Source organism: Lynx rufus, unplaced genomic scaffold (genome assembly GCF_022079265.1).
Source record: "Lynx rufus isolate CCGP_SWC_20201006 ecotype Redwood Valley unplaced genomic scaffold, mLynRuf1.p SCAF_8, whole genome shotgun sequence".
In the NCBI taxonomy this organism is placed as follows: Eukaryota; Metazoa; Chordata; class Mammalia; order Carnivora; family Felidae; genus Lynx; species Lynx rufus.
The window spans coordinates 62,367,408-62,379,972 of record NW_025814896.1 but is presented as its reverse complement, the minus strand read 5'-3'; the positions used below and the strand labels follow the sequence as shown (position 1 = coordinate 62,379,972).

General features: G+C 39.5%; 1 protein-coding gene across 2 annotated transcripts in view; it reads right to left on the bottom strand.

Moving 5' to 3' along the window:
* Window positions 1–12,565, bottom strand: part of TMEM131 (transmembrane protein 131) — a 245,368-nt gene that overhangs the window by 29,018 nt on the left and 203,785 nt on the right. For both annotated transcript variants that reach the window (XM_047068675.1, XM_047068676.1), the window contains 6 exons: window positions 9,426–9,577; window positions 8,683–8,825; window positions 8,077–8,263; window positions 6,794–6,979; window positions 5,831–5,989; window positions 4,827–5,410 (listed from right to left, as the gene is read on the bottom strand). In XM_047068675.1, the coding sequence (XP_046924631.1) occupies window positions 4,827–5,410; window positions 5,831–5,989; window positions 6,794–6,979; window positions 8,077–8,263; window positions 8,683–8,825; window positions 9,426–9,577 (1,411 nt within the window). The remainder of the gene's footprint in view (window positions 1–4,826; window positions 5,411–5,830; window positions 5,990–6,793; window positions 6,980–8,076; window positions 8,264–8,682; window positions 8,826–9,425; window positions 9,578–12,565) is intronic.

The window sequence follows — 12,565 nt, the reverse complement described above, 5'->3', positions numbered from 1 at the left end:
AAGTGGCCACTGTTCTTTTTTTTTCAGTTTAGTAATCAGAAAATGGGTTCTTTTTATTTGAGTTTATCAAATACACCCTAACTTTGAATTAAAAAAAAAAAGGGATGAAAAGAAAATTAAAGTTCTAAAAGTATAAACCAGAGAAAATGCTGTGCTTCAGATACATGTGAAAACAATGCAGAATGGCAGGATGTGGGTTTCAAACATCATTCAACACCTGTGTTCTGAATTTCCTCGTATCTCTAAGGGATAGGCAGCCTGTCATTTCAAGGAAAAAACTACAGAAGTATAAACAATATAAAAAGCTTTCTTCATATTTAAGTATATTATAATCAAAACATTAACAGGATGTTACTTTTTTCACTGTCACTCTAGACACAGTGCTGTCCACTAGAACTTTTTGCAATTCTGGAAATGCCTTATTTTGTAATGGCCACATGTGACTGTTGAGCATTTGAAATGTGGCTAATGCAACTAAGGAATTACAGTTTTCATTTTATTTAATGCAAATCAACACACACGGCTTAGTGGCATGTGCAGTTCTAGACGGCCTATTAAAAAAAATCAAGGGATCAGAATTATGTTTTTCATTTTAATATAACTGCTCAGATCTTTTTTTTGTTCAGTGTAATCTTTTTCCACTTCAATACCACTGCCATCACAAGACATTCGACTAAACACATAAAAAGATGAGCTAAAACCTAATTCTTCCTTGTCTTTAGTAATCAACATTCCATTTCTACAACAATGCCCAATAGTGAGCTTTTTACTAAGGATACACTGATGTTCAACCTCAGCCTCAGAATTGGACCAAATTATCTGTATTCAGTCTCAGCTTAATCCTCTCAAAGGCTCAATGCCAACCCCTGCAGCTATACACCAATTCAGAAGTCCCAGAACCTCTGGTGATGTAGGTACTATTATCATATCTTACTGTTACTGCAACTTCAGCAATTCAAACAAGGCATACCATTAGGATTAGTTGTCAACATCTGACTAATCTGCTTCAAATTGAGGTAAACATTCTAGATGTAACTTGGGGTGAGAAATTTCACGTAACATTAGTGTTCTAACCAATCTAATATAAATAATTACTACAAGAGTAAAAACACTACATTCTAAAAGCTATTCGTTTTGTGTACAATGTTTGCAAATACTTCACTTAAATTTAAGTTGGGAAATTGACAATAAACAGAAGTGGCCACTGTTAACAGTGATGTGAAAAGTACTCTGTATGCCACAGTAACCTGGTTTCTAGTCCTATCACTTCACTGAAACTATCTTGCCAAGGTCAAGGTCAAGCTGCCAGGGTCTGAAGAGCTCTGTTCTCCCTTTACTTCTGGCCTTGTTGGGATATGCCAACCACATCTTCTACTTGCTTTCTGTCACACTGTCTGCCGGCCTTCTCCTTGCTGGCCCTGCCCTCAGGGCCCTGTCTCTAGCCCTCTGTTTGTCCCATTTCTCACCCTTAAGACTAAGTTCCAAGTAGACACTGCTGCTGGGGTGTTCCACAGCGCTCTTCAACTCAGCAGGCTGAAGACGATGAGCACCATTTCTTTCCCTAGCAACAATCATAGCAGGAGTTACACCCCAGTCATGATGCAGGTAGCAGCTATCCTCTCCACTTTAAAGATAACAAATGGGGGTCCAGAGAACTAATTTCACAGTCACACAGTCGGTAAGGGGCAAAGCCATGATTTAATCTCTGGGCCTGCCTTATGATAGAGACTGGCCTCACGACCCTGTACCACTCTGCATCTCCCCATCCTAGATAAAGCTGCCCTTCACTCTACCAAAGCCAGAAATGAGCGTGGCTGCAGATTCCATTTCTTCAGTTAACGGAGATACTGAGAAGTGCCTGCACCAGGTTCAGAGCTTCCTCAGGTTTTAACCCTCAATCCAGCAACAGCCTCTGTCCAGCCTCTAGGACTTCACATACTGCAGGGGAAGAAACCACACAAGTATAGAGTTTAATGACTGCCCTGCTGTGAACAGAGGGCATTTCTGGGTGCCACCTTCCATGAGGAACAGTGGATGGAGGAATGACTAGGGAAATGGCTGGACGGCCTACAATTTAGGCAAGATCTAGGGAGATTATATTTATTTGAAGGTAAGTCACTTTGAGCAGTCTCCAAAAGCTAGAAATTACATAAACTCATTACAAGGGAGACTTTTGGTTTGAGATACTGGGGAGGGGTAGGGGGAACAGGGTGTTTCTGAAAACAGAAGGTTCATACTTCATGTAAACATGATGACTATTTGTAGGGCACTGGGGGAAAGCTTTAGAGAGGTTATAAAGGTTCGGCCCAACTAAAAGCCTAGGGTTTTATGACATGCCACTATTTTGCAACCTGGAGATCAATGCCTACCTTTGAAAGTTCATTTAAGAGGCTGGTTTTCCAAATGTATGTTACACTTTAATAAAAACTTGCTGAAAAAAAAACTACAGATTTTGTCTCCTTTCTTCTTTCTGAACAGCAGCAATAGGAAAGATAACAAACAGAATGGCCACTCATGTGATGCCTGGAACCACTGTCTCCTTCTGGGCTAAAGAATCACTAACAATGTGGTGCCCATAAACCATCATTACATATCTTTTAGTAGGCGGACTCTAAGACCGCTGTGATAATTAAAAACCATTTTTTAATTTAATTAAAAAAAATTTTTTTTACAAATAAATTTTTACAGATTTTTTACAAATCTACAAATAAATTTTTTAATTTATTTTTGAGAGACAGAAACAGAGCACCCGTGGCGGGGGGGGGGGGTGGGGGTGGGCAGAGAGAGAATGAGACACAGAATCTGAAGCAGGCTCCAGGCTCTGAGCTGTCAGCACAGAGCCTGATGAAGGACTTGAACTCACAAACTGTGAGATCATGACCTGAGCTGAAGTCGGTTGCTTAACCGACTGAACCACCCAGGTGCCCCCCATTTTTTAATTTTAAAATTTACATTCTAGGTGAATGGCCCTGAAAATAAAAATGGGCCTATCACACTGATATTGGAGGACTATCTTAGACACAGCGGTGAGGTATTCAGTTTGACTGACAAATTCTTTCTTTCTGGTAAGAAAGGATCATCTACATTCATTTTATTCATGTCCTCAATATGGGGAAAACATATTACGTAACTTGACCTAATTAAAAAAGGAACTTAAACATTCATTTAATATTACTATAAAAATTTCCCTAAAATAAGTAAGCTCTATTAATAATGAGTTAACAAAAAATATATTTCTCTGGAAAAAGTTAAGTAATATTCAAGATATTTTACTATTTTGCAAATCCAAATACATGTAATTCTAAGAGGACGCTAGGTAACTAGTTTTTGTATCACTGGGACCAGGAAATTATCTAATAGAAAAGTCCTGGACTCTGGGACACTGGATTGCTTTTGGCCTTTCAGTGCTGCCAAGTTCCCCATTCCCTGCATAAACCAAAGGCAAAAACCTCCTTGGTGCACCAGTGAGGAAGATATCGAAACAGGCTTGCAATAACGTGTTTTAGCAGGGCTGCCACAGGAGAGAGAGGAAGATGCAAAAAGTTCAGGCTGTAAAGGGATTAATTGGCTTTTACTGGTTTACTGGTTTTTATATTTTGATTTTGGAAGTTACCAAATGGGCTACCACTGTGTATGTGTGGTATGTAATGTCTAAGGTGAATCCCAGTGAGCCCCACCCTCCTGGTGTTTATGCTCTATGGAGTTCTCTCTCCTGGAGTATGGGCCACACCATATTCCTAATGAGCAGAACACTACAAAAGTTATGGGATGTAACGTCCAAGATTAGGTTGTAAGAGACTCTGATTTCTGCCCTTCTAGCTTGTTCCCTCTCTTGCCTTCTAGCTTCCTTGCTCTGGTGAAGCTAACTGCTTTGAATTGCTCTATGGAAAGGACCCATGAGAGGCTGCTGGCCACAGCCAGCAAGCAACTGAGATCCTCAGTCCAACAGGCCACGAAGAACTGAATCCTACCATCAACCACCTGAGTGAGCTTGGAAGCAGATCCACCTTCATTTGAACCTTAAGATGACTTCACCCCCAGGCAACACTTTGACTGCAGTCTCATGAGCTGGAGAACCCAGCTAAGTAAGCGGCACACAGATGCCTGACCCACAGAAACTCTGAGACAGTAGAGGTTGGCGTTTAAGTGACGAAGTTTTCAGGTGATTTGTTACTGAGAAATAGGTAACTAACACAGCATACAGAACTCCAAAGCAGGGATCAGCAAACTTTTTTTGTAAAGAGCTAGATAGTAAATATTTTCAGGTTTGTGGACCTTACAGTCTTTTGCAGCTACTCAACTTTGCTGTTGTAGCATGAAAGCAGACATAGACAATATGTAAATGAATGAGCATGGCTTGTCCCAATAAAGCTTTATTTATAAAAACAGGTGGTGATTTGGCCCACTGGCTGTAGTTTGCCAACCCCTGCTCTAAAGTACAGGTTCTGTGGAAATGTTATTTTCAAGTTAAAAGGCAGAGATGACCTCCATTTTACCACTGTATAAAAATTATTTTAATGATTAAAAAAAGAAAGCTCAACCTATCACAAGACAACAAACACAAATAGTTGAAAATGGAAACAGTTGTCCAATAAGTTTCTGAGTTTGGTAAGTACCTAAGAAGTACAAATATCTTTTATGATAAATGGGTCCCTATTTACATCTGATACAGAAAAGTTTCAGTCCAAACTGGAGGTAAATTTGAACCACAAGAACACTTACCAAATTAGCTGTTTATCACAACTATGATCGCAACAGCTCCTTAATTATGCACTGGCTTTCCCTTCATATACCATGCTTTTCCGACAGTAAGAGCGGATTATTACCTTTGCTTTTGGACAGTGGTGATGGCGGCTGCTCTGTAAACACTTCTAGGGGTGGGGAATCATGGTGGTCGAAGTCTTTGTCCATGGCTTCTATGAGACTGGTGATGTCTGAGTCCTCTGAGCTGTGCCTTGTGCTGCTGGCACGTTCTGGGTGGGAAGGGTGCGAGAGGGGGGCAGGTGACAGCCTTTCCAGCTGCGGTTCCTGGTGCTGAGGCACTGGTGGTGGCGGTGGAGGTGGAGAGTGCCGCTCCAGTGGGCTGTGGGCATGGTGCTGACTGCTGTGCTGGCTCTGTTTTGCCCCTTTGGACTTTCTGCCTGCTGCGTGACCTTGGGCCACTGCATTTGAATCTAAGACAAGGGGGCTTGCTTTACTAGCAGATTGTGCAGAAGTCCTGCTAGAAGTGCTTGAGCTGTTTTTGGCTCTGATGTTTTCCACGTCAGCTGAGTTTCTATTGCTGTGACTGCTGTGTGGGTGGACCGGTGGGCCACACTGCTTGTGACTCCCTGCACTGGGCCGGGATGACGAGCCGCCTGCTCCACAGAACCCCCTACTGTGACCGGGGTCACAGCTGAGTGTGTTCAAGCTGAAAAAAGGACCAACTGTAGATCAGTAAATAGCAACCTACAAAATCTAAGATTAAAAAATTTTTATTTCATCAGTACAGCCACAAGAGAAAAATACAAGCTACTCTAAGGAAAAAACCCCAGCAAGACATAGGGATATTTTCCACAATTTTATAGGGTCTATTCTCTGAAAATTTAGGAACCAAGTCAGTGATCTTATTACGAATATTTTAACCCTCACCAACATAACAAAAACATGGGATTTGCTGTTGAGTTCTTAGTAGAGAAGACAGCTATATATACAGGAGATTATTAAGTAATTAGAATTAAAATTTTTTTCTCCCTTGAGCAAAGATGAAAAGAAAAACTTATTTTTTCTTTGAATTACATCAGTCAAATCTATGTATACTAGAAAATTTATTTCCAGCATGTGAACATACTTTCCTTCAGACGAAATACCAACGATTCTCCTGAGATCAAATGGTCTTCCCACATCAAAGGGTGGGTTCGAGGCCTCAAAGGATAGTCGCCTTCGAAATGGCTCCCAAATTCCTTGAGCTTCTAAATAGGCTGTTCCAATTACCAAGAGAAACAGAGCACTGTAGGGGTATAGAAGGCGGAGCAGTGGGATTCATTTGTTAGTGCAAGAGTAACAAAATTTAATATTAAAGGCAGAGTTTCTTGGTAAAGTACACAAGGATATAAAAAACAGAGATGCTGGTGACAGTTTTCACTGGACTGGACAAAAACAAAGCACTATGGATAAAAGTCTACACACTTGTTTTTACAGAATGCCAACTTACATGGAGACTTCTATAAAGAAAATAATTATTTGTATCAGAACAGACACTTGGAGGACACTTTTCCTTTTACCAAGAAGGTAAACTGTCTTGCAGTTTTAACTCTCTACCAACTCTTTTCCCTTAAAAGATGTGTGGGGTAACCATGTAAATTTAGAGGCAAGTGTATCTGACCCTCCAAACACATAAACAGACTGAAAAAAAAAATAAGGTTGCTGAGGATTTAAAAAGTATTTCTCATGTTTCATGTTGCTTGGGTCTGTTTCAAAAAAAATATTCTATAATGTTGATTAAGTTACATATGCTGAAATGAAGTAACTATACCTGGTAAATTATAAATGGTTTTTTCCCTTTAAGAAATTAACACGTACTTAATTTGTGTAACAAATTTTAAGGGAAGAAGATATGTCTTTACTGTATATGCCACCCAAGCAGGGTTAGTTCTGACTGCTCCCACTAGTGTGCGCAGGTTTGACTGAGGCAGAAAGATCTGTTCTGTTCACTGACAGATTCCCAGCACTCAGAAGAGTGGCACACAGTGAGCATGTGATGAACAGTGTCAAGTGATGCCTGAATACCAACCTCAAAAAAAGACACAAGTACCTCATTATTCCTGAGATGATGATGTACAGAGCCAGCTCCCAGTTGGGTCTGGGTAGGGCTTCTGCACAGGTTGCTAACATATGGTATGGAAGGGATGCGTTCAATACAAATACAAATTCAGAGCCACTGGTTGTTATAAACTTCAGTTCACGAATAACTCTAGAAGCTGTGAAATCAGGAGTAAACCTAAAACAGAATGGTAGCAGTCAGACTAAGTTTTAAAAATATACTATAGCAGTTTACATATAACACCAGTCTCACACACCTTTGAAGCCTAACAGAGAATTTGAGAGTTTGATAGTTCTGTGCCACTTCCTCATATTAAGATGGAGAAAGCATTATTCCATGAGGTTAATAACAAATACAGCTATATTCTGTGGATAACTGAAGAAATTACATGAAAAAGAATAACGCAGCTTTGCATAATTATTAATTCAGGAAGTGTTCTCTGAGCTTCTCTCCCTCCCCCTTCTTTTCTCCTTTATCTGAATCTACCCTCTTCTCCCAGAATATAGTTCCAATAACACCTTTGGAAAAAAAAAAAACACCCAAAAAACCCAAAACCATCCTAGCCCTTGTCCTACCTCCTGCAGTACTTCTTTCTGCCCCAATTATTTCATTTTTTACTTTTTGGTAACTGTATGCTCCCCAACCAGATGATCTATACCTTGAGGAAAGGTGTCTTATTCTTCACTGTACCTTTAGGTACCAAGCATTATACCTTACCTGAGTAATATCACTATGTACTGAGTCAACGTCCATTGAACACCATGAAATTATCACTCAATTAAGGGGACAGAGGTCACATTTTATTACATAAACTCTATAATCTAACAAGTTGTCAATTAATATTAAAATAGGCTGCAGCTACTACTAATACAGGCAAAAAAAATTATCTTCTGACCAAAATATTACACACTCCTACATTGCACACACAGAAAAGTGCACGTATGTGATACAAGGAACTGGTCTGTTGCTGAGACTGAATTTATAGTCAATTTCCTACCGACATGTTACACTTTAACACAACCCTGAACATAATTTTGAAACCGGTTTCTAAGATTATCTGATCCACTTCTGATACAGAGGAAGTTTCACAATTTTGAAAACAATGAAGAAATAACCAACGATTAAGTGGAAAAAAGAAATCAAATAAACTACATTTGTGGATAAAATACCTTTTGTTGTATGAAAACGTATCTTTGCACGGAATTTAAGCAATTGTATTATTTGAGGTTGATGAGAAGCTAGTGATTCATTACACCTCAGAAGAAAATACTTACAATATGATTATGTCTTTAGAGGCGTTGGCGCTTAGTGCAAACTCTTGACAATTAACAACTTTAAAGCCATATCCCTCACATGAGTACCCACTGACTTCAATGGTTTCTATGTGAATCTGAAGTTGTCCTGTATTCTCTACTTTAAATGTTCTTTTCAATGTGAAATTTGGTTCTCTTAGTTTTAAATCTAAAGGAAAAAAAAATCAAGAGTGAATATAAATCTTGCATGCGCTCCAGATTCAATGAATATATGCCAGACATTATGAACCACCTACTCATGCCAAAGAGTTCAGCTGGTACCCAGTTTTCATCAGAAGTACTCCACTTTACTGTGTCATTTTAGACAGCAAAAGTTTAATTATGCTTTACTTTCCATACTCAGAGTAAACCACCTAAGACATGCAATGAATACGGAGCCTTTAAATCTTTTAGGATCCAAATTAAACAACCCTGAAAGCAAGTCAGAGTATTTCATTAAAAATCTTAAGTATTCATCACTAATATATACAGGTGCATGTATAGAAATACTGTTCTTTTTTGGGGAATTATTTATTGTTGGAAGCAAATACTGAAAGTTGTGCCCTTGGAACTGTTAGGAATACTTACTATCTGTACAGTCTTTCAATAATGCTTCTGTGATTTTAAAGCGTAAGGAACTCCCTGGACCCGGAAGTTTGCCTGCTACTCTCAAGTTCTCAGTTGTTCCTTGTCCTTGGACCATCACAGCATCCACCACGGTCAGGTTATTTCTGTGCAAGAAGAATTATAGAATTTTCTCCCACTAAATTTGTATAATAGAAATGTAGAAATGAATACACTTTTTTTTTTTTTTTTTTTTTTACTATTTATTTATTTTTGTGGGGGAGAGAGAGAGCAAGAGAGAGAGAGCAAGCGCGAGCTGGGGAGGGGCAGAGAGAGAGGGAGACAGAATCTGAAGCAGGCTCCATGCCTGTCAGCACAGAGCCTGACAAGGAATGTGAACTCACGGACTGTGAGATGACCTGACCTGAAATCGGATGCTTAACCCACTGAGCCACCAAGGCACCCCTGAATACACTAAATTTGAGACTGAAACATTTATCCTCTAAGAATTTAAAAATCTACACAGAGAGAAGAGTTTTTCAGTTTTAAGAGTCACACATGGTACAGTAAGGATATTTTTTCAGGTTTTCAAGTTATAAACATAATCACAGAGGTACATTTCATCCGGTGTGGTGTGATGGGTGCATGTTTTAGACAAAGTGAATACCCTATTTAATAAATTAGACACGTAAACCCAAATTAAAAATCAAGTAAGGACTTCTGTATAAGTACTAAAAACTGACCCACACTTAAATCATAATGCATACCTGATTATGATTAGTGAAGAAACAGTTCTGTTGTGAATTGGAGTAAACTTTACTTTGACAGATTTCTTTTCTCCAGGTTTTAAAATTAGGTTTAAAATTAAATGTCGAGACAGGCCTTCTGTAAATCCTGTTGAACTCTGCAGTGGATGAGCCTTGAATCATTGGGTAAATAAACAGAAGTTATTATTATATTCTCTGGAAAGACTTTTCCTTTATGCCATCCACAGCCCAGTATGAGTTTCTTGAATAGATTAAATATGTGAACAATTTTATTCCTCATGATTTAGATACTGGTCAGTTTACAAGCAGAACTGGGCAACCAGTGATGCCCCTTACTACTGTGCATTAAGTCCCCAAGAGGGCTTTGAACCCCAAGTGACCAAAGTCCTCATATTTGTTAGGCATTTGTTTTTGTATACAGATCTTTTTATTTTTAACTTAAAAATTTTTTGAAATGTAATACACATACATAAAAGGACACAAACTTAAGAACTGTAGCTCAATGTCTTAGCACAAAGCAAACAGCCATGCACCCAGCTCCCAGCAGCCTTAAGTCTCGTGGATGCTGTTCTCACTTTCACACTGTTTTCCTGCTCCTTCCCCCTCTGGTGGGTATCAGCCAAAGGGTCTTCAGGTTGCATCAGATTTTATTTGTTTTTTTTTTTTTTTTTATTTAAAAAAAAAATTTTTTTTTTTTAACATTTATTTTTGAGACAGAGAGAGACAGAGCATGAATGGGGGAGGGTCAGAGAGAGGGAGACACAGGATCTGAAACAGGCTCCAGGCTCTGAGCTGTCAGCACAGAGCCCGACGCGGGGCTCGAACTCACGGACCGCGAGATCATGACCTGAGCTGAAGTCGGCCGCTTAACCGACTGAGCCACCCAGGCGCCCCAACAACAGATTTTATTTGTAAAAATATTTCTAACTCAATATCAATCTATCTTTGAATTTTATTTTGAGAGCTCAGCATATAATTACTGTTTCATTAACACTTGATGACTGAAAGATTAAATAGTTTAATAACCAAAATAGGACTTCTTGACAGCTTGTTATTGATAAAACTTATTTTTTTTAATGTTTACTTATTTTATTTTTTTAAAATTTCTTTTTAACATTTATTCATTTTTGAGAGACAGAAAGAGAGTGGGGGAGGGGCAGAGGGAGACACAGAATCAGAAGCAGACTCCGGGCTCTGAGCTGTCAGCACAGAGCCTGATATGGGGCTTGAACTTGGAACAGTGAGATCATGACCTGAGCTGAAGTCGGATGCTTAGCCAACTGAGCCACTCAGGCACTCCTACTGATAAGGTTTAAATATTCGTTTTGTATTTAAAAAAAACATAAGGATATATTGTTAATAAACCTTACAGGTTTATTTTTGACAGAGAGAGAGAGAGAGAGAGAGAGAGAGAGAGAGAGAGAGAGAGAGAGAGAGAATATGAATAAGCAGGGGAGGAACAGAAAGAGGGAGACAGAGGATCCGAAGCAGGCTCTGTGCTGACAGCAGAGGGCCAGATGCAGGGCTTGAACTCATGAACCGTGAGATCATGACCTGAGCTGAAGTCCAACACTTAACTGACTGAGCCACCCAGGCACTCCTACTGATAAGATTTAGATATTCATTTTGTATTTAAAAAAAATATAAGGATATATTGTTATGATTTTTAAAAAATGTTTGAGAGATGGGGGAAGGGGGAAGGGGCAGAGGGGGAGAGAGAATCCCAAACAGGCTCTGGGCTGTTAGCTCGAAGCCTGACTCAGGGCTTGATCCTACCAACCATGAGATCATAACCTGAACTGATGTCAAGAGTCAGGACACTGAACCAACTGTGCCACCCAGGCACCCCAACTATTCTAATTTTTTTTCCAACTATTCTAATTTTTAAGTAACATTGTTTAACCATTTTTGGGGGAAGGGTTGGCATCACTTGGCTATATTTTTATTTGAGAGAGAGAGAGAGAGAGAGAGAGAGAGCACGTGAGCATGGGGGGAGAGGGGCAGAGGGAGAGAGAGAGAATCCTAAGCAGGCTCCATGCTCAGCACTCACGCTCAATCCCACGACCCTGGGATCATAACCCGAGCCAAAATCAAGACTCAGATGCTCAACCTGAGCCACCCAGGTGCTCTGGCAACACTTGACTATAAACGTCCATGGCTCATCATGGCTCTGCTAACATGTGGAAGGGGAGTGAGGTTTGCACGACTTTCTACTCCACTTGGCATAGTTAGGTTTCAAACATAGATCTACCTACCTGTGTTAGCATGATTCTACAAACATTATTTCTAGTCAATAGACTTACTGACGCCCTTACTTTTTAACTCTTGATTCTGAGGCACAAACTTTTTTCTGCATCTAACATTCTTCTCTGTCAACATCTACCGGGACAACGGAATATCCTGACTGCTCCAAAATGGTTGGTAAATAAGTTCTTTGTTAGGTAAACTATTCTGAGTGATTGATGGACACATTATATACTATGCATATCTTACCAATAAACACTAGCTAATTTAAACTCTGATGATTTGGCAAACATTTGAGGACGTTGTGATGCCTCAGGGATATCATTAAGGCCTCAATAATTCTCAGTAATTTTGCAGTAGTGGCTCTCTAAAGAGTGACCCATGGGACCCCTGGGGATCTCAGAATCTTTTCAGTGTATCCATGGTGTCAAAACTATTTTCATAACACTGACAGATGCTATTTGCCTTTTCCACTGTGTCGACATTTGCACCAATGGTCAGCAAAATCAATGGTGGGTAAAACTGCTGATGTTTCAGCTTAAAGGAAAGGCAGTGGTATCTAACTTCCTTAGTAGCTACTGTATTCTTCACTGCCATGTCCCTGTAGTTAAAAAAAAGTTATTACTAATAACTTAGTATTAGTTATACTTAGTTATAACTTAGTTATAACTTAGTTAATAACTTAGTTATTACTAATAACTTACTATGGTAATGATATTAATCTTTTTTTTTTTATTTTTTTTATTTAAAAAAAATTTTTTTTTTTTCAATGTTTATTTATTTTGGGGACAGAGAGAGACAGAGCATGAACGGGGGAGGGGCAGAGAGAGAGGGAGACACAGAATCGGAAACAGGCTCCAGGCTCTGAGCCATCAGCCCAGAGCCCGACGCGGGGC